This window comes from Mus pahari, chromosome 1 (genome assembly GCF_900095145.1).
Source record: "Mus pahari chromosome 1, PAHARI_EIJ_v1.1, whole genome shotgun sequence".
NCBI lineage: Eukaryota > Metazoa > Chordata > Mammalia > Rodentia > Muridae > Mus > Mus pahari.
This window is the reverse complement of record NC_034590.1, coordinates 67767383-67795133: the sequence shown is the minus strand read 5'-3', so window position 1 is coordinate 67795133 and position 27751 is coordinate 67767383. Positions and strand designations below refer to the sequence as shown.

Here is a 27751-nt window from a genome sequence, read left to right as displayed (position 1 = left end):
GTGTGCGTGTGTGTGTGTATGTGTGTGTGTGAGTGTGTGTGAGTGTGTGTGTGTGTGTGCTGACGAATAGCTTTGAGTTTTGGGTATTATGCTTCTTTATTTCCAAACTCTGTGCTGTACTCAGGAGTTTCCCCGAGGGCTTGTTTGGAGGTTCTAGCAGGTGAGAAGAGCTACTTGTATACTGTAGTGATTCGAATGAGAACGTCCCCATATCTCAGATGTGGTGATATTGTTTGGGCTTAGGCAGATGGCCTTGCTGGGAGAAGTATGTCACTGGGGCAGGCTTCGAGGTTTCAAAGCCACAAGACATTCCAAGTTCACTTTCTGTTTTCTGCTTATGGTTTTAAGATGTAGCTCTCAGCTTTTAGGTCTAGCCATTGTGCCTCCGCTCCTCATTGTGGACTCATATTCTTGTGGACCTACAAACACAAATAAACTCTATTTTCTATAAGATAGAGTTTTTAATCACATCAGCATTTTGTCTCAGAAGTAGAAAAGTGACCATTATACACACTCTTAACTGTTAACTTCGTCTACTTCAGAAGGTCAAAGGGACATTCATGAAGTGCTGAAAGAGAATGGCTGCCCAAGGCAGCTGAACCAATGCTGGCAATCGATGGGCGACGGATGCTGCAGTCAGAGTGTCCTTATATCCTTGAGACCTACTTTTATATAAACCAGAATTCAATGATAAGATTTAGAAAATTTATGTCAGGTAGTGGTACATGCCTCTAATCCCAGCACTTGGCAGAGGCAGGCAGACCTCTGTAAGGTGGAGGAGCCTGGTTTATAGGGCCATACAGAAGGCTATAGGGAGCTATTCAAAACCCTGTATTGCAAAAAAAAAAAAAATGAAGATTAGTACTCTTTAATGATACACATTCTATTTTTCAAATTGTACCAATTATTCCAAAAATACCCTTAATATAAGAGTTCTACCTGACCTAAGATCCAAACCCACATTATCCATTTAATTTTTATATCTTTCTTCCTCATTAGTCAGAGCTTATTTTTTGTTGCTTATAACTGAAGAATTTTAATGATATAGTGTTTATTGTAAAGATCCAATACAATTCATCTTCTAGTCTCAATCAACAATTCCATGTAGGCACCAAAGCATGTGCCTTAGAAACTAGCACTGTGAGACTCAATTTAATGTTTCATTAATTTCTATTTTATGTTCTATTTTTATATATGTATAGATGTGTATTATACACATGTATGTATTTAATCAGAATGACACTGTACATTCTCAGTTTGTGATTTAAAGCCAAGCCTATTTTACCTCGAACCCCTTGCTTTATTTCATTGGAGGCTTACAGATGTTAGCAAAGCATAGCCCTCCGGAATCTTCCGTGCTGGTTTGGAAAAGAGAAAGAAAAGTAATTAGAATAGATGGCAGTGAATTTTAAACAGAGAATTATGTACAAGGTGGAGATGAAACCTAATCAATGCATTTCTCTCAAGAAATATGATCAGGGCTTCAATAGCAATGGAAGAAGATAACATCGGTTTTCTTCCCTGGTGAAACTGAGTGTTTATAGATTGTCTGTCTACTATCCAAAGTATGATTAATATCAATGTTGACTGGCTAACCTTCACCATCTGCACAGACAGTCACATGTTTAGTTAGCTAACACTGTTTAACTTTGACATCTGCTAATGTGACATTACCTCAGGAATGGTAGGGGACTCAAGCAGTTCCTACATGATTTCAATTCTTAGCTGGCCATTCTGATTAATGTTGACATTATCCAGTTCTGACATTTAGCCGGAACATATTGCAAAGATCCTAATCTGTAAACGTGCATAAAAATCCGCGGTGTTTAGTTTGATAGTTTTAAAATATTGACATTATAGGCGTTCTGAAGGCAAAGGGGTCTGATCGCCTCAAGAGGTCTGGACGGTTTCTTCCTTTCTCTCTCTCTTCCTTTGAAAAGTCAAAGGAAAGCAAGCAGCAGTGGGGAGGAAAACCAAAGCTATGAACCCAGCATCATTGTTTGCTGTCTTGTGCTTTCAGCTCTGAACCTGGCAACAAAGAGAAGATATGTTAAGGTGAGATTAGCTGGCTTGGCATCTAGGGAGCTGTTGGCAAAATTAGGAGTCGTCCAGGCAAACCAGAAGATGCTGCCAAACCAGGGCCCCCTGATGAGACTCTCTGGATGGGTTTGGCCAGCTGGGAAGAAGGAGCTCTGAGTAAAGGTGTATTTTATCTCATTGGTCCCAGTAATGTCTATTTAGAAGAAAACTTACCTTTTAATGCCTAACTCTCAGGTGTGCTGTTTATAAGTAAACACTAAGCACTCAAGAAATATTGTATTATATTAAACTGGAAGACTTCTCTGGGTTTGGCAGGAGCCAAGGGGTGGTGCTTAAACATGGAAAGCCCAGCTAGGCCCAGCGTGAGAGTGGACGCTGGACAGCCTGGCTCTGAGTGGCCTGGCTCCTGTAGAATGCATTGGCTAGAAGATTCTGGAGTTCTTATTAAGTTCCCACTTGATTTTCATAAGCCAGAAATTTCTAGGTTAAGGGATGAAAAGTTTAATCTGGATCATAAAAGGAGGCTCGTGACCCCCCAGTCAGTTCTCAGACTTGGACCCTTAGAGAATCTCTTGGATGAAAGGGAGACTGGATTCCCCTAAGGAAAAATACTAAAAATTTATATGGTTAGTATTTCCTCGGGCTTTCCCCACAAAGGACACACAGTCTTTTATCTGAGTGACTAGGATTGAGAAGAGAAAACATTCAGAAGCTCTGGATTCTGTAACACAATGCCTCCGAACTGACCCTATTTCTTAGGAATGCCAAACATTACTGCAGTCCACAGAGGAGGAGCAGCGGAGGTCAGGCGATTATGGGGGTTCATCCTAAAATGGGCCTAATGAGTCCTTGGACCTGTCCTGTGGCCATTTCCTCACTTACTGAAGTGTAACTGTAGTAGATGCTCTGGGCAGCTGATAGGATCTCCACCCTGGCTTTCACACCTGTTGAGGGCTGGTCACCATGGCGACGAGAAGTCGGTCTCATTGACCCAGTTGAGTCACTCCTTCCTGGGGAGATGACAAAGCCCCCAAACAATGCTTTATCCCAGGAAGGATGGCAGAATTTCGTGTCACCATCAACGGCCTGAAAAATTCATGGATGCTGTCCCAATTGGCTTCTGATTCAAATTATTTAATCGGCTTCTTAAGGAGACAGAACCTAGAGAACAGGAGACCTTTGCTAGTTTAAACAGGTGATGGCTCTAATTGCAAGTGCTATACAGGGTGTGGTTTCATCAAATAAATTAGCACAGCAATTGAATCAGCAAGTCCAATTTCCTATTTTTCTCTGCTAGTAAGGACTTCAAGAAGCAGTTTTCTTTCAGCTGGTACAGCTAGCAGTACACCTTCCCAGTCCTTCCCTGGGCATGTATCAACTTTCTAGCCCCAAGTCATAACACAGGGGTCACCTGAAAGCCTTTTCCTCCTTCAGAATGTGTCGCTGATCTCTTATGTTCCTGTCTGCTCATGTGTGGGCTGGGAGTTGAAAGTGTTGCAGGCTTATTGGTTAGTCTGTGATGGAATATGGGACGCATCTTGACAAAAATTCAGAGGTTTGGGCGCCCAAGAGATGGCTCAGCAGTTAAGAACATTTACTGCTCTTGCAGAGGGCCTCGGTCTGGTTCCCAGCACCCACATGGTGGCTCACAACCATTTATAAGTTCAGTTCCAGGGAATCTGACATCCTCTTCTGACCTCTTTGGGCACTGCACATATACACACATATATGCACATTTACATGTAGGCAAAAGATCCATGTACATAAAATAAAAGTAAATTTTTTTTTAAAAATCCAGGGACCTTAGTGAAATTTTAATGGTCCTTTGATGTGGGGAAAATATGTTTTCTGGGATACAGGGAAAGATAGTATGCATGGCTGAGAGAGGGAGAGAGAGAGAGAGAGAGAGAGAGAGAGAGAGAGAGAGAGAGAAGAAAAAGATATATTAGGTTGTAGACTCCTTTGGGCTTTGGAAGTAATATTCCTCAATTTTCATATTTGTTCCCTACATCACGTGGCCTAAAAATCTGCTCCTAGCTTTGTAGTGGAGGCTAGCCTAAGAGACTTCTCTGTGACAGTTCCAGGATACTTTTTGGACCATATTACTAATGGTGCCTGAAATCCCAATGTTTGGAGCCTTTGGCCAACTCCTACAATGAACCACTGAAGAGTCCCTGAGGATTTTGAAGCAAAGCATAATATCTTCTGTGTACAAACCTTTTTATTTTTTAAAAATACCTATGGCTAGGTAGGCCACAGAGATCAAACATTTAGCCATAGAACACCAACATATCAACCAATCAATCTGAGCTGCCCATCATAAACTTAGTATCAGTTGAACCATCAAGCCATAAAGCAGGGTGTGTTCAGCAGGATCAAATCCACACGGTGCACATATGACAAGGATTGCATTGACTCCGAAGGCTAAGCGAGTTCCATGGAGAAGCCACCCGAATGCTCACAGTTCCTGTTCTGCTACAATACATTCTTACTCTCAGCATGTTCCTATGGTCTCGGGGATTGTTCCCTACAATCCTTTAACAGAGAAAGAGAAAACTGAGGAAATTCAGGCCTGACTGTTGCCTGAAGACACACAAGCATCACCTGAAGATGCACAGTGACTGCACTGTGTCCCTTTTTTATGGGACAGCCAGGAAGGATTACCACAAGAGAAGATACTCTTGCTGGGAGGTACTCCACAGCACACTTGGTTATTCACTTTTGCTGGGAATGAGCAAGCACGTGATCTATACAGACCTGTAGGCTGTAGCTGAAGGTTTGGTAAGATGGCCAGGGGCTTGGGAGAAACATGATTGGAAATATGGTGACATGGGACTCTAAGGACTAGGCTTGAGTATAGACCTTTCTTAGTGGGATCTGTCCTAGTTTCATTTCTGTTGCTGTGATGAAATACCAGAGCAACAAGCCACTTAGGAAAGAAAGGGGATCCTTATAATTTTTAAATTTTTATTTTTTCATACACTTTGATCACATTTTTCCTCCTTCCCCAGTTCCTTTCTGGTCCTAGCCAATTTTCTAACCACCCAACTTCATGATCTTTCTCTCAAAACAAAGCAAAACAAATCAACTAATCAACAAACAAAATAACAACAAAAAATAACTAACAGACCCCTGGCTAGCTCACCCAATGCAGCAGCTGGCAAGGGGCAGGGTCTGCTCATCCTCACCCACACCACCAGAGCCAACTCTACTGCACTGCCCAGGCAAGGGACTGGGCCCACTTTCCTGGGTGCCACAGATGGTGAAGGACTAGGCCAGCCCTCCTGCTCTCCCACTTCCAGGATGGCTCACCTGCACCTTAGCCATCAAAGACAGCTCTCCCTAACCGCCCAGGCGAGGTGCAGGGCCTGCTCTCAGTGCTGCAGCAGGTGAGGGGCAAGGCCAGCTCTTCCACTCTCATGACCCTAGGACCAGCTCTCCTGGCTGCTTCAGGTTGGGGGGCATCACCCCCACACCACTGCACCTCACAGCAGGTGAGTGGTGGGGCCAGATCTCCCGTGGTCGTGCCCTCCAGGTGCCAGGCCACCAGCTCACGGTTATGCCTGATGAAGGTTCAGGGCCTGCTCTCCTGAATGCTGTCATGGGTGAGAGGTGGGGCCAGCTCACCAGAGTGCCACAGCCAATGAGGGACAGGGCCAGCTCTGTACAACCATGGTCTCAGGAAGCAGCCCAGACCAGGAGCTTCTTCATGGTCTTTAGTGGTAATATGAGTCATGGACATCAACACAGACCCACATTGCTGCATGACCACAGACCTAGACATGGCCCCTAGTAGCATCATGGGCTGGGACTTCACCTCATCTCAGGTGGCAGGGCAGGCTCCTTACAACAGGCTGTTCCTTTCCACCTTCACATCTCCAGTTCCACTTCTTCTCTTCATGATGTTGAAACCATTCTGCTTCTCTCTCTCTTCTATCTGTCCATTTGTCCACCTGTCCACAGCACACTTGCACATTGTAGTGGATCCCACCGAGGCAGACCATGAGGCTGATGGGCCTCCGGTATCTTCTGCTTGTCCAGGCTGCATGTGGTGGCAGGCGGGCCTCTGGGTGTCTACAGCATGCATATGCTGCGTGGTGGCAGGCTGGCCTCTCAAGGCTTTTTTGTTTATTTTTATTTTTTTTAATTACAAGTATTGAATGTGGTTAAAAATTCTATCAGTTGATATGATCATGTAGTTCTGTCTTTAGATTATTAAGGAACTGGATAATATTGATCCATTTCTGAATATTGACCCTGACAAACATTGCTGGAATAAATCTCTCATAGTTGTAGTATATAATTTTTTAAATTTATTTATTACTATTTTCTTTATTTACATTTCAAATGCTATCCTAAAAGTTCCCTATACCCCACCCCCACCCCTGCTCCCCTACCCACCCACTCCCACTACTTGGCCCTGGCCTTCCCCTGTGCTGGGTCATATAAAGTTTACAAGACCAAGGGGCCTCTCTTCCCAATGATAGCTGATTAGGCCATCTTCTGCTACATATGCAGCTAGAGACTCGAGCTCAGGAGGTACTGGTTAGTTCATATTGTTGTTGCACCTACAGGGTTGCAGCCCCCTACAACTCCTTGGGTACTTTCTCTAGCTCCTCCATTGGGGGCCCTGTGTTCCATCCAATAGCTGGCTGTGAGCATCCATTTCTGTGTTTGCCAGGCACTGGCATAGCCTCACAAGAGGCCGCTATATCAGGGTCCCTTCAGCAGAATCTTGCTGGCATGTGCATTAGTATCTGGGTTTGGTGACTGATGATGGGATGGATTCCCAGATGGGGTAGTCTATATAATTTTTCCATATTATTAGAATTGTTAATATTCTGCTGAGGATTTTTGTATGTCTATGAGGGTTGTTGGCTTATAGTTTTCTTGTCATGAAATCTATGTTTTATTTTACTGTTAAAGTAGTGTTGACTAGAAAGTGAACTAGGAAGTATTCCTCTTTTGTTGTCTTGGAGAGATGTTTAATACCCCCGCCCCCCTTAATGCAAAGACACTTTGTGGCTCAGGATGGCTTAGGAATTAATAGATAGAACAGGCTGTCCTCAACCTTGTGATCCTCCTGTCTGAGACTCTCAGACTCCCATGTCATGGGAGTGTGTATTTCCCACAATGCACAGCCATTTCTCCTTTGTGAGACAGTCTTGCCATGTAGCCTACATTGGTTTCAAATTGGTGACCTCCCTGCCTTAGCTTCCCAAGTGCATGGACTACAGGCATGCCCTACAACATCCGGCAACTCACTTCTTCTGCTAATGTAAATGTTTCAAAGAATGCATTCGTGAAAAACGTCTAAACCCGGATAGCTCTTCTTGTCAAACTATTAAAACTGTAGATTCAATTTAGATTTTGCAAGACCATTCCAATGATCTGTTTTATCTTGGGTGAGTTTGGGTGGTTTGTGGTTTTCAAGGACTGGGTCCATCTTGTGGGCTTTGTAGAACTTGTGTGTATAAAGTTGTTGATAGTGTTCTCGAGTTTTTCTTTTAGCTTTTGTCGAGTCTATGATGATATTCCCCCGTTTCATTTCTTTCAATAATGTCTTCTCCCTCTCTCGGTTTATCAAATTCTATTCATATTTTTTAAAGAAACACGTTTTGGTTTAATTGATTTTCAGGGCTTTGTTTATTGTCTGTTTAATTGATTTCTTCATCATCTCCTTTCTGCTTACCTTAGGTTCCTTTGGAACTTACTCTCCAGTTCCTTAGGGTGGAAGATGTATTGATTTAAGACCATACTCAGCTTCAGTTACATTAAGTTTGGGAGGATTTTATTCTGTGACTCAGGTCTGGTGTCTGTCCTACCTGTTTTGGAAAAGAACGTGCATTGTGCACTGTTGCTAGGCAGAACACTGAGGCCATCAGCTCCAGCTGGTAGATGGTTGGCAGAGCACTGGATCAATCAGATCTAGTTGATTGATGATTGGCAGAGAGCCCTGAGCCAATCAGATTTTGCTGGTTGATGGTTGCCGCAGTTGTTTTACCACCTCACTGACTCTCTGCCCACTAATTCTACAGATGACTAACAAAGGCATGCATGTTGACATCTCCAATTATGACTGTGGATTTGTCTCTATCTTCTTTCATTTCTGTCAGGTTTTCCCTCCTGTATTTTGAATCCACTTTCAATGCATGTACAATTAGCTACATTATGTCTTCTTGGTGGACTGACTCTTTTATCATGGTAATTTGCCCCCCCTCCCCGACCCAGCTTTGAAGTCTGTGTTGTTTGATGTCCTTGTAGTCACTCTGGCTGGCTTTTGATTACTGTTTTCACGGTATATCTTCTCCCATCATTTCACTTTTAACCTACGCATATCATTATGTTTGAAGTGACTGCTTCACCGTGCATATAGTCTAGTCAGCTCGTATGTCTTTTCCTGTGTTCCAGAATCTCTTTTATTTTGATGAGCTTACACCAGTTTATGTTTGAAGCTATCACTGTCATATTTACTACATTTAGGCTTTTTTATTGTGATATTTCCCTCCTACTTTTCTTGATTTCTTGTGGATTTTTGAGCTTTTAAAAGTTTCTCTCTCTCTCTCTCTCTCTCTCTCTCTCTCTCTCTCTCTCTCTCTTATCATGTCTTTGTTTTTTAGTCATTGCTTCAGGACTTAAAACAGACATCCTCCTTGTTCTGTGTGGAAACAACACCTGATTATTTCAAGGGCAGTGTCCAAGTATGCGGCACTGACCTCTCCTGTCCTCTTATTGGAAGTCCATCACAGAGTGCTGACCCTTCCTCTTTCAACAATGAAACGAATTTTAAAGAACTTAAAAATTAGTGCTCGCTTCAGCAGCACATACACTAGAATCAGAAGGATATGGACAAGGTCAGCACTGCCTCTGCACGGGGATGGCACTCAAATTCGTAAAGCGTTCCATATTTTTAAGAGACTTTTTGAAGAAAGAATTTAAATAATAGTTTATTCTGCTTAGAGAAATAGTTCCCATTCCTGCTGTTCTTCTCCCAGGGTTGCAAGCTTCTTTCTGGCCTCATTCCCATTGGCTGAAGACTGTCCTGAGCAGCTCAAACCTCCTGGCTCCCTTCATTTGCCAGTTTTAATTTTATCCCCATTCCTGAAGGTTCTTTTCACTACACTCAGAATTCTGAGCTGACATTACTTTTCTTTCGTCACTTTAGAAATGTTAGGTGTTCTGACGCCGTTTCAGTCACTGTCTCTCTGCAAGTCATGCATTATGTTTTCCCCTGAAAAAACATTCTTTAATGTGTGTGTACATACCCATATATGCACATGTGTGGGTGCACATTCATGTGTGTATGCTTATGCATGTGAGTCCAGAGGTCAGTGTTGAGTGTCTTCCTCAACCGTGTTCCGCCTTTTGAGCCAGGGTTCCTCATTGAGCCCGGAGTTCATCTAGGGACTCCCTCTGTTTCTCCCAAGTGTAAGATTTCAGGCATGTGTGTCACTGAACCTGGCTGTTATTGGGCTGCTGGGAACTGAACTTGGGTCCCTGTGTTTGTGTGTGCAGCACTTTACCCCCTGAGCTGTCTCCCTACCCCCTGTGTCTTCCTTGCATCTCTGCATCTTTGGTCTCCATGCCTTGGGTTAGAATGTGTCTGGGCGTAGATCCCACTACTTTGTTTGGAGTTTGTAGAGATTCTTGGCTCCATTAGGTCATGGTTTTCTTTAGGTTTGGGGAGTCGTTAGCTCTCATCTCATCAGGTGTGTTTCCTGCATTCATATTCTCTCTCTCTCTCTCTCTCTCTCTCTCTCTCTCTCTCTCTCTCTCCCTCCCTCCCTTATTCTAATAACAGTTGTACACCTCAGGTGGCCCCAGTGAACCCCAAGGCTCTAGTTTGCCCTCACAATCACCCTCCCTCTGGTTGAGCATACCCCCCATCAACCACAAATTAAGAATATTTAATCAATTTGTTTTAGGCTCACTGGTTCTTTTCCTTTTCTTTCCATTCTTCTATGCCTGGCCCAGGATGGGGGGTGGCTACCGTCTCCGGTTACATTTACTTTAGCTGTTGTGTTTCCAGTTGTGTCTGCTTTACATCTCTTGTGTGTTTCTTGCAGATATTCTGTCTTACCAGCTGCTTCAAGAGTCTCCGTCCTTACCCTTGGAGCCTGTTTGTAAGATCTGCTTTAGAACTTTAGATAATTCCCATCTTGATGTCATCTCGGAGCTGGCCAAGTTGAGATTTCTGGATAAGGTTGCATATAAATATAGTGTTGGGTCTTATTTAAATTCTAGGAAGTTTTTAAAGACTGGCTTTATTTTCATTAATTTATACTTAATAGTGCCCCCTCCTTTGAGACGGGGTTTCACTATGTAGAGCTCGCTACTTTGGACCAGGCTGGCTTTGAACATAGAGTGCTCTGCCTGCCTCTGTCTCTGGTATGCCACCATACCTGGCCCATTGCTTTATTCTTTTGTGCAGTGTTGAGGACTGAACATAGACTTGCTCGTGTTAGATGAGGGCTCTATCATGGAGGTAGGTACACCCACCAAAATGGGGCTAGACAGCAAGCTGTGAACAACCATTTGTAGACTGTGGCCCCTAAACTGGTTTTTAAAGACTTTGCAAAGCTATTTGGATTGGTTCTGCATGTGTGTCACTGGGTGAGTCAGAATCAGGCTGAGGTCTTCTTAGTTTAGTTCTTAAGACTTAGGGATCTGATGGGAGCTTGGGATGCCAGGGGGCTGTCTAACCACCACGTGCTCACTGACAACTTTATGGGTTCCATGTTGTGAGTTCCTCCCTTGCTACTGGAATGCTAATATTTTTTGTTTCCCTAAGAACATCTCTCTCAGTTTCAGTAACAAGTCTTGAGCATTCGTCATCACTGTCTGACAGATACTTCCGGCAACCGTACAAACCGCATCTGGGGACAATGGATAGGAAGCTGGAGAGATACAAGGGGGCTTCCCTACATTCTCGAGACCACTCTCCAGTCAGACAAGTATCCGTTGTGTCCTAGTTAGGGTTACTACTGTTGGGAAGAAACACCATCACTAAAGAAGTTGAAGAGGAAAGGGCTCACACTTCCATACCATGGGAGTTCATCATGGAGGAATGCAGGCCAGGAACTCAAGCAGGGCAGGAACCTGGAGGCAGAAGCTGATGCAGAGGCCATGGAGGAGTGCTACTTGTGGCCTGGACCTTGTGGCTTCCCCAGCCTGCTTTCTTATAGAACCCTGGACCACCAGCCCAGGGATGGCACCTCTAACAATGGGCTGGCTCTCTCCCATCAATCACTAATTAAGAAAACACCCTACAGGCTTGCCTACAGTTGGATCGTTCAGAGGCATTTTTCTCAATTAAGGCTCCATCCTCTTAGATGACTCTAGCTTGTGTCAAATGGACATAAAATTACCTAGCATATACTACTACAGTGTATCTGTGGGCCTCTGAAGCCAAGATTGGCCCTTCTAGAAAACCCCTCTCCCAATTCTTTCATTTGAAATGGTCTCTTCTCCTGTAAACTAACTCTGGGTACCCAGTTCCCTTGAGGCCGTGGGATTTCTGACAGTGAAAACAAGCACACTCAGTGTCAGCTCAGAGGGATGCTAGGTTCGTGTCTGTGTCCCCAAAGTTCCTGGCAACATGGTTTGCATAACCCAGCATAAGATGGAAACAGAGAGTCCCCTTTTAAAAGAGTAAAAGAAACAGGCATTCAAGATGGTGACAGCAGAACACTGAACTCAGTGAGAACGGAGCTTCTAAGGATGGAGCTCTGCGGGACTGCACTGCCCATGCAGCTGGCTCCAAGTGTAGGAACAGAATATAGTCTCAGGTGATCCCGTGTCTGCTGATGAGGACCTACTGGACACATGAAAGGTGTTATTCATTCCCCAGTCTCTTCATATGGGAAATTCCTTGGCTTCCCAACCTTAATACGAACATAGCTTAGAATGTGGCTTTAGGGAATCCTGGATTCACATTCTGATTCCATCCTTAAACACAAATCATGAACCTACAGCTCACCTGCCAATCCCACCTCTTGCCTATGGTTGTGGGTTCAATCAGGATTAATGCAGACAGCACCTTGTCTAGAGGCAGCTCTTACTCCGTCTGCTGAGGTCTCACCATTAAGCCACACAGTGCTTGTCCCCAGAAGTATCTGCTCAGGGAGGCTGGGGCAGACATTTGGCCTAAGAGTTAAGTAGCACTTGCTTATAGACCAGTCCTATGGAGTCATTTTCTCCATTAAAATTCCTTCTTCCTGCTGGAAATGGTGATACATGCCTTTAATCCCAACACTTGGAGGCAGAGGTGGGTGGATCTCTATGATTTGGGGGCCAGCCTGGTCTACAAAGAAAGTTCCAAGACAGCCAAGGCTACACAGAAAAACCCTATCTTGAAAAGAAAACAAACAAGCAAACAAAACAAACCAAGAAGGAAGAGGAGGAGGAGAAGTCATGGTCAGCATTTTACATTGCACCGACACCTCCAAATGTTACCATGCCTGACCTGTTCAGATATGGCAGAGCATACACACACACTAGTCTTGCTTACAACAATCGAATCTGATGCAAGTCCAAGGAGCATGTAGGATATGTGGAGGGCCAAGAACATATCCTACATGTGTCACTCTGAAGGACGACCTGATTCAGACTGTATGACAGTTTGCAGTGTCACTGCGAGGTCTAATAAATACATGACATTCAAAGTAAAGGGAACATTACAAGATGGAATTCAGAAATAGAGCAGGCTTGAGGGAGGCTAAACAAATGTCATTATGGTATTCATGAGATGACTCCAGGAGGTCAATGTGAACTGATTAGCATGCTGCCAGGCAAATGATGGATAAAATTATTACTATATCAATCCAATCTCAGAGTCCCATCTCAGTCTCTTCATTTGTAAAACATTGGAGACACCTTCTCAATGCTGCTTACAGACTTAAGGATTCCATCTTAGGTTTCATCCCATCTATACCTGCGCAGAAAGGCAGATGCCACCAATATCTAGTGTAATGCACATATCAACCACTAGATGGCAGATCAGGCCAGTCTATGTAGATCCCGGAACTATGAGATGCTGAACTTGTTAAGTTGCCTGAACCATGGCAGCCAGCATTACTCTCTTCTTAGGAAGAAGGCAGCATGAAGCTGAGGGTTAGAGATAGTGGGGTCTTTAGTTAGAGATAGTGGGGTCTTTAGGTATAGTGAATTTGTTTAGAATTTATCTGCAAGACAGAGAGGTAAATCTTAGATCCAGTTGAACCAGTGTTCAAGCATTTCCTGACTTAGTGGTGTCAGGAGCTTGCTTCTTGTCACCCGAGTCCCATTGCATTCCACCCCATTATGCAGCACCTAGGTGCGGTTCCATCTGGTTCAGCTCTTACTCTCAGACTAGAGGCAGACTGTACTTATGTATTACCCATACCTGACATCGGACGCCCTTCAGGGAAACTTTACTAAGTGACTAAATAAACGCGTTGTGGTTATTCAGCTGGTCTTGCCTAGCAGCATCTAGATCAGCATTTGTACTTTTCCTTTCTGCTTCTAGGCTCAAGAGGTAGCTGACGGCAGCATGCTAGCCGCGAAACCGGATCGTTTAGGTTCAAATCTCAGTTGTTCCATTTCCTAGCATCCCATCCTTCTAAATGTGCCTCCCTTTCTCCACTTGAAGACTAGAGATATTAGTGGCACCCCTCTGCATGCATGCACTGTGGCCAGGTTTAAATGAGCAGAGATGTACTTAGAGTGCTTAGCAAGCACCTGACATGTTGTAGGCTCCCAGTCCGTGCGGACTGCTTTCTGAAACGTGCCTTAATGCGACTGCAAAAATGCATCAAAGGAGATGTGCCAAAGGCCTGGCGTGCCTGCCTACAGTGGTCGTGGCTCCTAAGCGAAGGAAGTTCTTCCTCCTCATTGTCACTGTTGGCATTGATAGCTGGAGGGTGCCCAGGGTAAGTCTCCAAGCGACATGATTCAGGGACACTGCATTCTCTGCCTTCTTCCAGCCTCAGTCTCTGCTGTGGCTCCTGCAGATGACTACAGGAGAGAGATGGGGACATCATATTTACTACAGAGGGTTCTCCTCACAGTGGCTCGAGGGTTGCAAGGCATCATGGAAGAAGAGCAAAGGGCCCCAAAGCTTATTTCCCTCTGTTTCCTTTCTCGAGCCTTTCGTGTTTATTGAAGCAACTTCTGAGAGTTATTGTTCCGACCAGAGTGGAGCCTCAAGGAGTTCATCTTGTTAGTTTTTAAAATGCTGTCTGTCTATGTATACATGTATATGCATGTATGTGCGTGTGTGTGTGTGTGTGTGTGTATGTATGTGCGTGTGTGTGTATAGATATAGATGTGTTTATATGCACATGGGGCTGGAGTTCAATAGACAACTTTCAGTTATCCGTTCTCTCTACCATGTGGGTCCCAGGGGTGGAACTCATGTCATGCCTTTACCTGCTGAGGCACCTTGAGGGCTTTTGTGCCATTATTTACTATAAGAAGCCACATCCTGCCTGTTCACACATTAGTAAGAATTTCTCTTCTTGGCTCAGAAGTATAAAGAAGGCTAAGGGAGATAGAGTCAGAGGTGGCCACCAGGTGGCGATATGAGGGTGAGGAAATCATGAGTGCGACTTAGTGGATGATCAGGAAAACTGGCAAACATCTCTGAGGAGAGAGAATCATAGTCCTCATATAAATACATAGTGGTCATCTAGTGAGACTTGGGTGGACATGGCGACGGGCTTCGGACACATGTCGGGGTGTGCAAGGGCATTGTAGCTCGAATGTTCATCATCAGGGTGTGAGTTTCCTGGGTTCTCTTGATTCGAAGATCTTGCAGATTTTAGGCAGTCCTAACCAAACACATGCAAGGGTTTTCTTGCCCATTGGATACCCACTCTTTTGGGAATCCAGGGTCCACTGTGTCTCAGGGTCTTGAGAATGTCCTAGAATTCTGAGAGATTATCAATGCTGGATAAGCAATATAGGCATGACTGGTCACATAGTTTGCATAATCCAGGATAAGATGAAAAGAGACAGTCCTCCTTTGAAAAGAAAAAGAAACAGGCATTCAAGATGATGACAGCAGAACACTGAACTCAGTGAGAGCCGAACCCTTCTAAGCATGGAGCTCTGCAGGGCTGCACTGGACACGGAGCTCTGGTCACTGCCCATGAGGTTGGCTCCAAGTATGGGAGTGGAATACAGTCTCAGGCCATCCTGCGTCTACTGATGGGGACCTGCTAGACACATGAAAGGTGGTATTCATTCCCCAGTCTCTTCATATGGGAAATTCCTTGGCTTCCCAACCTTAATACGAACATAGCTTAGAATGTGGCATTAGGAAATCCTGGATTCACATTCTGATTCCATCCTTAAACACAAATCATGAACCTACAGCTCACCTGCCAATCCCACCTCTTGCCTATGGTTGTGGGTTCAATCAGGATTAATGCAGACAGCACCTTGTCTAGAGGCAGCTCTTACTCCGTCTGCTGAGGTCTCACCATTAAGCCACACAGTGCTTGTCCCCAGAAGTATCTGGTCAGGGAGGCTGGGGCAGACATTTGGCCTCAGAGTTGAGTAGCACTCACTCAGTGGGGAGCACTTCCTGTGTGCTTTTGCAGTCAGTTATGGAATAGGAATCAAAGTGGGGAGAGGTCCAGAGACGCTGGCAGAGGGTGGGGTGGGCTGTTACAGAATCAAAGATGTGTGCACCGTTTATCTAACAGATATCTATATGTGCTTCCTGTGGCAGAACCAAGGGGAAACTGGTGAGCAAAGGTACCTAGAGCCCCGTTCACCGCCAACTGGATGTCCTGTCATCTTGGACATCTTCATTTCTAATCCCCGGGCCCTCATCACATGTTCACTCTGAGGCAGGACACAGGACTCTACCAGCCTCTCTGAATGAGATGACTGAAGGCCATATGTGTTCATTCTCAACAGCCAACCCTACTGAGTCTTGGTGAGCTGTCCTAGCAACTTTTACTTGAGTGTAGAGAGGGCCAGGAGTGTCTGACTCTTCAGGGCAGCCATGGACTGATGTCTCTACACTGGAGGGACTGGACCCTGAAGTCAAAGAGAGGCCAATCTTCGACTGATGAGGAGCTGGACTTTGGGGACCCTGGGAACACACAGAGGATGAGATTTAGTCTTGATTGACCTGGGGGAGCTCACTCCTGAAGTGGTCCCATCTTGAACAGTTCAGGTCAGTTTTAGATGATGCACTGGGGGGGCATCTTCTGAGAGCAGAGAGAGTGTGTCAGAAAGGTTTTGAGAGTTTATTTCAGCCGGGTGTGAAGATTGTGTGTGAACAGCTGACAGGTAGTCTGGGGCTTGACTGGGTAGTCCAAGATCTCAGGCAGCCCGTTGTGGCACATGCAGAGGGAAAGGTGCATGGAGTGGGGTGGGATGGGGTGGGGTGGGGGCGGGGGCTAGTGTAGCTGCCCACTGGGAGGAGGGGGAGGTTTGGCTGACTCGGGGCATCTGAAGTGTCACACACATTAAACAGTTTGTTTTGCACACAGCATCGAGGGTAACATAGTTACCGGCAGCTCTCAAAGCAGTGATACCTGGGAACCCATTAGAAGGGCATGTTCTGGGGCCACCCTCCAGGCCTGCTTATTCAGGAATTCTGGGGGAGGGGGAGATGCTATATTTTCATAAACTGCAAGTCAAAGTTTGAGAAACATTGTTATAGTGTGCGGAGTGCTAAGCTTTGGACAGAAGTTAAGGGTCTGGGTTGGCTGGGCTGGGCAGAGGGGGCATGGTGTTCTGAGCAGTGAGCTACTTCACATACTTCCTTCTTTAAGTGACACAAGAAGTAATCGACCAGGAGGCCTGTGTCACCATCCCCTCATGGAACTGCACGATCTGATGTGCAGTGTACCTCAGTGACCAAAGGTCAGGTGACAGTACCGGAACCCCTGCCCATGCCAAGGTGACTCACCGTGGAGGGCTGCCTTGCTGATGTGAAACCTCCATCCGGCCTGGGTGGAAGGAAGGGGTCTATAGCTTGACCCTCTTTCCTCTGGAGCTTAGTGTGGGCCAACCTGAGGCCAATGAGAGTGGGATTGCAATCCTGACCTAGAAGGACGGTTGTTTGAATGTTCATAAAGTTTGCCACATACACCTAGGAGCTGGGCTCAGTAAATAACCTCTTCTAAACTACTAGCGTTCATCCTCCTGGTGCTGAGGTCTCATAGCTTAAGTGTGTGATTCAAAGAGAGAGGTTCCCACACACTGTGGTTAGAGCTGCTTAGATTGGAAAGAGACGAACACAGCGGGGAAAACACCTACACTACTAAAGGCGTTTCCTCCTCTCTCCCTAAGTTGTACTATGTGGTTATTATCACGTCTCAGTTGAACATGCGCCGGTTCATCTGTAAGGTGCAGTAACCCTGTGGCAGGCCCTGCATTTGGTGGTGGATGGGCCCAGGTGCCCCTGCCCCTTGGAACCTGTCTTTGAAGCCGGCGAGTATAAGAACCAGGCTAGGACACAGCTTAGGGCAGTTTGGCAGTAACTAAGTAAGGTGAGAGCTGCCTCTGTGTGTACCTCATCTTTTAGTAAGTGAGGCCTCAGGTCTTCTGTGATCCTCCAGACACCTCTGTTCATGACAGGTAGGACCTGCAAGGGACTCTGGGAATAAGATGGGGGTCTTCCTCCAGCCCTCCTGGTAACTGCTACTGTCTCCCGACAAAGGCCACTGCACACCTTTAAACACAAAATAGTCTTTTATTTGTCAACGAAGGCTACACGGGATCACTTCTGGTTTTGTTTTTATGCTTTCCCCCCCTTTTTTTTCCTAGAAGGTATCTACATCTGCATTTATTTACAGCCTTGTTGGTATTTACACAGTCAAGAATACAGTGTTAGAAACACAAAAGTGTTGAGAAAAAAACTTCTCAAAATTAGTTCCAGACTTCAGGAAAACTATTTCCACATGGTAAGGCCAGAGTCTCCAGTGTTGGTCATCCAGAGGCAGCTCATTACTGTCCTTTGCCAGAGCTGCGGGTTCAGAAGTCCTCAGGATGACGGGCACATTTAGAACAGTGGGGTTCTGGTGATGAGTGGATTAGAGCTGCTGGGAACCCCCAGACATCTGTGGGTCAGCTTCTGCGGGGACAGCCGAGCCTGCCCACGGGCAGTCAGCCCTGAACCATCAGCCCTTAGAATCAATCACATTTTTCTTAGGGACTAGGAAGTAGCCCAGTCTCACGCCTTTGGCATTCCCCAGAGGGTAAGAAATACAACACAGGGCCCCACCGAGGCCTCTGAAACACAACACAGGGTTCCCACCCCACGCCTCCCCACCTTTGATCTTCCACAACACCGTGGAACCACATAGCCCGCCACTGTTCCGGGCAGTCAAGTACACAAGGCTGGTTTTTGAGAATGAAGGGTTGGAGAGGATAAAGTTTCTGTCACCTGAGCAATGAGTCTTTAAAATGAGTTTGCTGTTTGGGGAAGGCTAAATAAAAAGGTCGTGAACCACACAGTTCTTTTTTTACTTCCATTCCCTCTCACAAAATATAGACAATGGTTTTGACCTTGCTGGGGATGGCGTGCCTCTCATGGAGGGCTTTTAGTCCTGATGCAGATCCCAGGAGAGAGGAGAGACTGGGACCCCATGGGAGGTGAATCCTCCTACCCCAGGATCAGCATAACCTGGGCTAAGCGGTTGATGTGAGGGATGAAGGACACGCTCATCTTTGTGTAATGGGTGATTTAACCCCAAAGCCCAGCCCTCTGCTGGAAGCCAGCAAGCTCATCTCCCTGGGCACAAAGCCCAATGTCACTGTTCTCACCACATCACATGACCAGCAGAAATGCAAGGGCTGCAAATGGCAAAGCTGTGTTCTAAGATGTCACACTGAAAACCTTCTCTATATAGGCAGTCACTTAAGTCACAGTTGTAAGGCCCTTTCTCCTTTTTCCCTTGCTTCAAGCCTATAAAGCCCTGCCCAGTTTACCCCACCCTTCCGTACCATCTGCTCACCTCCCCCATGCAATCCCTCTTATTTGCAGGCACTTGTCCAGCCTCAGTCTCCCATTAGCTTCCTAGGATTTCTTTCAAGCCCAGCATCCTCAGTAGAGTCAGGCACTGGTGTGGACCTGGGGCTAGTTCTCCACCAGTGATTCTGAGCCAAGTGTTAAAGGCTAAAGTGTGGTTTACTATGGAGTCAGTATCACCGCAGTACCGTCTAGTGATGCCTGTCTGGGAGATGACCACGAAGGGGGTCTCAGGGTATGAAAGACAAAGTCGGGAACTAATAAAGTCTTGTTTAAGGTTTTGGAGGAGGGGCTGAGGCTGGGGGACTAATTGGCAGTTCTGGAGGGTGGAGAAGGTGGGAACTATGCAAAAACAACAATCCTTAGAGGTTCAGAAGCTAACTCACATCAGAATCACAAACTTCCACCAGCGAGGAAGGCCCGGTCACTCTCTCAAGTGGATAGATGTAGTGAGTGTCCAAAGAGCGGGAGCTGTCCAGGATGGCATTTTTATATTCAAAGTCTCCTAAATAGGCAAAAGGAACTGTGGCCTGTGCCTTTAAACCCACCTGGGAGGTGGAACCCAACTGAAAGGAGCCAAGGTCAGAGTTCAGGGAGCACAGCATCAGTGTCAAGGGAGGCACATGTCACCGACTGGCCTGCAGCTGAGGTCCTTTCCAGCTCAGGGATGCTTGCCTGTCTCCTCTCTGGGATGGCAGTCCAGGAAGAATATGGGATCATTCCTTTTAAAGAAGAACACCCCATATCTCATGGTATTCACTGATGCCTAAAAATACAGTCTTTGAGGGAGGGAGAGGGAGGGAGATAGCAGAGGAGGAAGTCACAGGCTGGACAGCTACAAGGAGATGGTTCCCTTGGGTCACATGCTGTCTCTCTGTCTTACAAGTAAATGTCCCCAGCGGATCTCGGCCAATGGCAGGCAGCTGGTATGGGACAGATCAACTAGGCCAACTCACAGGACAACTCTGCCCACAGGACCCTTACAGCAAAGGTACATTTTGAGGGGCATATGTCTTCTGGATACAAAAAACCCGTGTGTTTCAGGTCAAACTATTTTCTATCCTATCCAAGAATGATCACGCCAGAAGGGAGTCTGCATTACAGCTCACACTGGGTACTGTGGTCCTGAGAGGGCATCAGATCTGACCCAGCAGAGCTTTGATCCAGAGGCAATGAGCAACCAGTGGATAGAGCAGGCTGTGGCAGGCACACTGTTGCAGCAGCGTGACAGATTTTTTTCTTTCTTTTTTTTCTTTTTGGAATCAGGAAGAGCACTTAACGAAACACATCCTCTTACCCCAGCGGGACAACATAAGGCAAGATCTCCCCTCCCCAACACGCTTTGGACACCTCTCTCTGCCAGGCAGAACTACACACTGCTCCGATTCTCATGCGGTAAGAGACCTTCTTGGTTTCATTAACTCATGTCATATTCTGAAGACTCTGTAAGGCTATATAAAGGTGCCATGAGCTTTATCAGTCCAACAAGGTTCCCACGGGGAATAGCTTAGACTCGGAATTCATTTTCCACACTTAATGTAAATGTAACCCATAAAAGTCCCATTTTCTAAGAAGCCCAGCTCAAAAGGAAGCATTTGGCTTCCCCAGTCTCCCAGACACTGGGAGTGCTAATAACAATGGTATCTAGGCAGACGAACCAGGAAAGGAATCCTCCAGTGAGTTCCCAGCTCTTGTTGTTACAGTCCTCTGCCCGCCACACTTCCCCGGCCCGCTGGCTCCCTCTGGGCGGTCCTCCAGCGCTGGCTGCGCCTGTGCCTACCCTTGTCCAAATGATGTGTACACAAGTCTTCACAGGAACAATGGTAGCCTGGCCTTCTGGGTCCATGGGTACCAGCTCCGGCACACCCATCCCTGATCCCAGGGGGGTTGTATGCCCCCACTAGGCCAAACCAAAGAGCTCTTTCATCTTCTTTAAAAACAAAAACAAAACCACTCCTGCCTGGGGTTCTCTAATGAAGAATCCCACAGAAGGAAATTCCTGCAGGCCTAGGCTCTGGGACTCCAGAGCCTCTGGGAATCGCCTGAACAGGACCTGGCTAGGGTTCTTGGCTCATGCCTTGGCTGACACCTGTCTTTGGCTGACTTGCTTTTTTATACATCTTTCCAGGACCAAAGGCATCTCTCTTGCCACACTCCCGATCACCAGTGGTGACATCTGAGCACTGGAGGGAAGACAACTCAAAGCCATGGGGACAGGGTTCCCTCGACTTCCCTAGACGTTGGGGGCTTGCTGCACACTGCTGGTTCTCACAACTGACTTTGGGAGAGAGGAGGAGATGAGCGAGGGACATCATGGAGGGTCAGCAACTCACAGACATCCTGGGTGCTTTCACCTCTTGGAAAGGATGGATGGGGCTCATAGTCACAGGATGTTATGTCACCGACTAGGGAAAGGGCCTGGGAGACACACTTTCTCTATTTCATTATGGGTTGGGGGCGGCACTGACAGCTACACTAGATTTTTGTAAAAAGGGGGGGGGGGAGTTCATTTAGCATCAAAATATAAAGCTCAGACAGGAGTTTGGGGTGGTTTGAAAAGGTGCTGAACAACATCATGGAAATGTCCAGAGCATGATGTAGGTCCTCAGGAGGCACAAAACATGGTGAAGAGCAACTCACCACTTCTGTGGGAGCCTAACCAAAGCTCCCAAGGTCCCACCGGGCCTGTGACTCTGTGCACCCCTCACTCCTGCCCAACTCTAGTCAGAGAACAAAGGGTTACACACGAGACAAGTTAGCACAGACACTCGTGTCTCACATCACACTGGGTACCTAGGGGCAGATGTGGACACACCCAAGGAGATGTGCTCCCCCAAGAGAGGAGAAATGTACCCCCCAGCAACAGGGAAAATTCCTCAAGGGAAAAAAGGGAACAAAAGACAGTAAAGTTATCATCATGACCACACTACAGAAAACAAAACAAAACAAAAAAACCCTTTCATTCTTTGCAAAAAAAACGTGTGAAGGCCAAATTTGTGTTTATCTTTCTTTAAAAAAAAAAAAAAAGAATGTTGCATGAATTAACAATGCAACAAATATCTTTCTGTTCTGTTTTCTGCGCTTGTTAAAAAAAAGTTTTTGTGTTTTTGTTTTTTTTTGTTTTTGTTTTTTGTTTTTTGTTAAGTACAACACAGTCAGGAATACGGCCACAGAAGAGTAGCTGTCTTTGGCAAGAAGTCCAGACCTTGGCCCTTTCTGTCACCTTCGGCCCATCTCACTCTGTCTCATGAAGTGGATATTGTTGGCGCTATCTGACAGTTCTGGGTACTGCTCGACGGAAGTCACAAAGAAGCCGTCGTAGCCTTGCACCCGCCCCGTGTTCAGCACCTGCTGCTTCTCCCCGTCTGTCCAGGCCCGCAGGCCCTCTTCCCCTTCCCGAAGTCTCTGCTGCTCTCGGGCCCAAGCCTGGCGCACAGCTCTCTGCCTGGCCAGCTCCAGCACCCGCACCTTTTCCTCGTCCACTGTTGTCCCGTAGCGGGTGTTCAGGCACAGCGCCCTGTACTGCAGCTGGATGTCAGTGTAGCGTCTAGTCCTGCCACTGAGCACGGTGTTGATCTGGGACACAGTGACGTTGACCCCATTCTCCAGGGTTCTCCGCCCCCCACTGAGGCCCAGGATGGCCAGGTCACCTTCCGAAGGTCCTGGTTTCACAAAGTAGTGGGTGTCCACCCCGTCGATGGTGAAGTGAAGGTTCTCTAGATAGTGAGCATTGTTCAAGATGGCTGCAATCCTCCGCCCATCCTCATTGGCCACACTGATGATGTCAGTGGTCACTCGGCCATCTTTCAAGGCAAACTTGACCCCCTTGCCAAAGATGGAGCCACTGGAGGCAAACTTCTTTGTCTCAGGAGCCTGTTGGCAGCTGGTGATGGTCGAGCCGTAGAGCTGGTCAAAGCGTTCTAAGGTAACAAAAGCCTTGAGTTGCTTCTGAACTTCACACTGTACCCCGAGGATAGACTGATGGGGGGACATGAAAAGAGAGAGGGAGAGTGTAAGACAAAGGGGAAAGCAAACCCCAAGAGAATCAGTTTAAACAGTGAAGTTAAATCTGCAGGGACGCATTAGCTTATAACATCCGTCTCCACGATGCTGACCATCAGAACATCCAGCCATCCTTCATCCATTCATCCCACACCATTCTATTCAGAGCCACTCCAGGGAGCAGCTACTCTGGCCAGGCACCTTGCTGAGCAGTGGAGATACAGAATGAACTGGACATTGTCTTTGCCCTCAAAGAACTCATTGTTTCATAGGCCCAGACACACATGACAGTACCGCAGCTAAGGACTGGTGGCCCAAAACACTTCAAAGCTAATAGATACAGTAACACTTATTGATCTTCAACTCAAGAATTACCATTTAACACCCTGCATGATTCCTATAATTGATACTGTTATTATTTCAGTTCATTTAAAAAACAAAACAAAACCAAAAAAACCAAAAAAACAAAAAACAAAAAACAAACAGAGTATGTAGCCCTGGCTGGCCTGGAACTCAGTATGTTATACCAGGTTGGCCTTGAACTCTGAGAGATCCACTTACTTCTGTCTCTGCTGGGACTAAAGGCGTGAGCCTCTGCACTCAGCTTCAAGCTTACTTCTAAGGGAATTAAGGTTATGCAGCTCATCTCCAGCCTACAGTCCCGCCACTCACTCCATGTTAGTATTCAAAGCCAGGCCTGTGTGACTCTAGGGGCCAGGGTCAAGGGCAGCTGTAGTAGTGAGATGCAAGCAAGGCTCAGAAGGTAGAGAAGAGAGGGAGAAGGCAGGGGTCCAAGACATGCATGACATTAGGAAAGCCATGAATTGTCTCAAGTCTCTAGCTTGTCCCTTTGCCCCCCATTATCCACACTTCAAGTAGGGTCTCTGCCCCACAGTGCCTCCTTGGGCCTCAAGAACCCCCAGCTTGGCAGCTGTGGGGTTGCCAACCGTTGGTTGGTACACTGCCATCTGTCTGCCCCTCCTACTGTCAAGCAGCCCAGGGAAGCTGCGCTCAGGGCTCCAGGCTTTATCAGCAACTCGGGGCACAGGCTTTAGAAATAGACCCATCAGCCTCCCATTGAAATTAAGTCCTCTTTATAATTAATAGAACCCTGTCTGTGAACAATTATTTCCTAGAGTTTCACAAAAGCTGGAGTACTCAACAACAAAGATCTCCAATGCTTGCCAAGGGCAGAAATCAATAATTCATTGACAGGCAAGGTTGGCAAACAGGCAGCCAGAGAAGGGGACTCTGGAGAGTACAGCAGAAACCTGGAGGGGGAGGAAGTACTGCATGGCTGGAATTTGCTTGGGGACAGCAAATGCTGGGACATCTGGACCAGGGTCTGGGGTCGGGTCTGCGACAGGCTAGGGCAGAAAGAGGATGGGCTCTGTGGCCAGGCAGACTTAGGTTCTGTCACTTTTCAGCTGAACACCTTTAGGTAAATTTCCCTGAGCCTAGGCCTCTTTATTTATGAAATGGGCTGTTTACATGGTTCAGTCACTGAGACTGCATGCTGGGCACTGACTGAGACCCTTAGCCTGTAACTTAGCCTGTTGGGATTGAGAATCTAGTGAAGGGATGAGAAAGAAAACACAAGTGGGACAGAGCAGACCGCCTGAGCAGACTCATCCGCAAGTCTGGGAGGAGGTAGCTCGGATGAGCCTCATGGATTCAGCCTGGAACAAGAGATAGGGACATGGTACTGGGGGACTGGCTCAGTTAGCTTGCCCCACAATCATAAGGACCTCAGTTCAGGTCCCCAGCACCCAGGTAAAAGGCAGAGCATGGAGGCACATGGCTGTAACATCAGGGCTTTGGAGGCAGATAAAGGGAGACCACTGGACCTTTTGGCCTGCTTGTTCGAATCTGTGAGCTCCAGGTTCAGTGAGGGACGCCCATGAACACAATGTCTCTCTCAAAAGAGTGGAGGCGTGTGTACCGAGGTAGGAGGGGCAGGAGGGGGAGGAAAAGAACCAGGGTTTCCAAGCACAGGATCAGGTCATGTGACACTGCTGCCCCTTCCCGGAGTTTACCATCTTTGAGATGGCTTGGTTTCTGCTAACCCACCCTTGCATTCCATGGGCCACAGTACCAGGCTGGACACAGAATCCTGATACAGAATTTGTGAATGGAGGCTGAGGTTGGCAGGAGCAACACGTGGAGTGATCAGCAGGTGGGACAGACTGTTATAAAAGATTTTTCCAGCCATATAATTCCGAGTCTTTGAAATTTGGTCATAAAAGGGAGATAAGAAAAAGTAACTCCCCACCCCCCTCTTATGGTCCTTCTAGTCACGATCAGCCAGATGACACAAAGTGGACAAATCTGGGTTTGAATGGTCACAAGCATTAAACCTATTCAGTGAGAAGAATAACAACCTGGCATATTTGTGAGCTAACATAAGTAGAATGTCACCAAGTTCATCGGGTGCTCAAAAAAAAAAAAAAAGAATCCCATCTGCATTCAGAACAATCCTTTTCTCTTAGGGCTTTTACCCGCATGGTGACAAAGGCTGATTATTTTTTATCATACCCTGAACACAGTGGATTACAAAAAACTCTTTCATGCAGCCTGTGGGTGTCCATGTGCAGCTACAGTTGGGTCCCTGGGTCCTGCCTAGCCATAGTTTGCTGTCTGTTGAAAGCTGTCTGTCTGGTAGGAGCCATGAAGGCGCTGCATCCCTCAGTTTCCATCCCTGGCTTGGTGTTCCTGCACAGGTGGTGGGGCCCCTGTGTCAGTGTCAGAACAGCAGAGGTGTGGCTGTCATGTGCAGCATTACCTTGCTGTTGTCCCATTCCTGAGTTTTCATCTGTGTGTGCACGAGCTCGTAGGAGGGTTCCATGGCATCCGTGTCTGGCTTGGGATAGCCAGGTATCACATTGTGCAGCTGGAAGCCAAAGGTGAGGAGCCAGCTGTTGACATCTGGGTGGAGAGAAGCAGAAATAAGCTTGGGGAGTAAGTGAGCCAATGACCAGGGGCCACAAGGGGAAGGTGACAGAGCTGACTGCTACACTTAATGGAAATAATGTCCTGGTTGGTCTTAAAGCCAACTATGCTGCTGGGTCCCAGCAATCCCTCTGCCAGGCACATGCCCAGAGTTCTCCTCAAAGGGGCGGATCCAAAAGAGATGATACCTAGGCAGGGCCCAGGCTTCCAGATGTCTTCATGACTCTCACCCTTTATCGGCTTATCAGAGGTAGTGCTCTCAGATGCAGCTCTCCCAGGCCCACCCCCAGCCCTGTCATCAATAGGAAAGCCTTGCAAAGGTCAATCAGATCCAAGAAAGGATTTTAATGGCTGACTCTGAATAGAGAAAAATTCACTTAAGAAACAAGCTGCCCCTCCTTTCCCCCACCCTTTTTGTAGCAGGTAGAGCCTCCAGCCATAGTGCCTCTGGGCATGGTGCTGGCTAGTTCAGATCAAAGGGCTTTCTTGTTGCTTTTCTGACAGCACAAGGAAGTCACTCGACCTCCCAGTGCCTTAGCCTGCTTGTCTCTAAGCTTATTAATCACATTCCTTGGAGTTGCGAGCTATAGATAAGGTTTTTCTGGTGGGCATTTGACTCATTGAAGAATGGAACCAAAAAAATCTACGATCCTGGGTTGGTAGAGCGCTTGCCCTGAGGGCACAAAGACCCGGGTTCAGTCCCAAGAACTCCGCAGAATGATGCCTGAAATTCCAGCATCCAGGAGGTGGCGGCAGGAGGAGCAGAAGTTGAAGGCTATCCTTGGCTACATAGTGAGTTTGTGGCTAGCCCAGGTTACAAGAAATCTATCTCAAAAGAAAACAAAGCAAAACCGAGGATGACAACAGACATCTAGCTAACCAACCAACCAGAGAAACCAAAAGCCATGACCTTCCGTGGGGGTTGAGGTGGGCCACAAAGGAGGTGTTAAACAGACCCAGAAAATGAAGTCCCAGTGACAGGGTGGGGTGGGGTGGGATGTGGGTGTACAAGATTTTAAGGCCTGCCTCAGAGCCAGGTGCCTTTTGTTTCTTTCCAACAGAAACACATCTCTGCTGGGAGGTCCCATGATGACCTAGGCCAAGAAGGAAGGGACCCCCTCTGGAAGCTGCTGAGAGGGAGTGACCTGTGGGTGTCAACAGTTGTGTTCATGACACTCCTGTGACCCATGTATCTCTCCCACCTAGCCAGCTCACATTTGTCTTTGCCTTATTTGTTTGTTTGCTTGGTTGGCTGGTTTTTGGTTGTCCCAGGCCCCTCCACTAGGACCCAGGTTTAACTTCTCACTCAGCCTTGCTACACAGATCTGGATCTGCATAAACAGGAAGGGAAAGAGTGTGGCAGTTAAGGCCACACAAACCCACATGCTGGCTTCTCAGGGTACCAACAGTGAACTTGGAGAATCTTTTTAACTTCTCTGAGAGTTAGTTCCCTTGTTTGCATACTGACAATAGGAATGGTTTTAACTAAGTCTCAGGAAAGAATAAGGATAACATTTGGAGGCAGTTACTCAGTAGCAGGAGCAGTTCCAAGCTTGCCCCTAAAATGCTGGGTTTAGTGTATAATATCCAGGTCAGGTACTGGCTCCCAGGGCGTTTCTGTCATTGTGTATCCCAAGACTCCCGTTTTCTTATTTATAACAGGGGCTTGGAAGGCTTTTCTCCACGGCCCTTTCCTCACTTGAGTTTCCAGGAGTCTTTCATCCTAGGATTCTCTGCACACGGATCTTTGGGAAATTAAAACAAACAGAACACACACACACACACACA

At 46.8% G+C, this 27751-nt stretch overlaps 1 protein-coding gene and 1 non-coding gene across 11 annotated transcripts in view; one reads left to right on the top strand and one right to left on the bottom strand.

Annotated features, from left to right (window-relative positions):
- Positions 1-8845: 8845 nt before the first annotated feature.
- LOC115062774 lies at positions 8846-8952 on the top strand. The gene has a single exon (XR_003842707.1). It is a non-coding gene; the product is annotated as a U6 spliceosomal RNA (small nuclear RNA).
- An 8762-nt stretch (positions 8953-17714) lies between these two features.
- Positions 17715-27751, bottom strand: part of Tenm4 (teneurin transmembrane protein 4) — a 710423-nt gene continuing 700386 nt past the window's right edge. For 8 of the 10 annotated variants that reach the window (XM_029539636.1, XM_029539617.1, XM_029539632.1 and 5 more), the window contains 2 exons: positions 25797-25939; positions 20266-22990 (listed from right to left, as the gene is read on the bottom strand). In XM_029539636.1, coding sequence (XP_029395496.1) covers positions 22232-22990; positions 25797-25939 — 902 coding nt within the window. In that variant the 3' untranslated portion in view covers positions 20266-22231. Of the gene's footprint in view, positions 22991-25796; positions 25940-27751 lie in introns of all 10 variants that reach the window. The other 2 variants (XM_029539653.1, XM_021192486.2) reach the window with 1 other exon arrangement.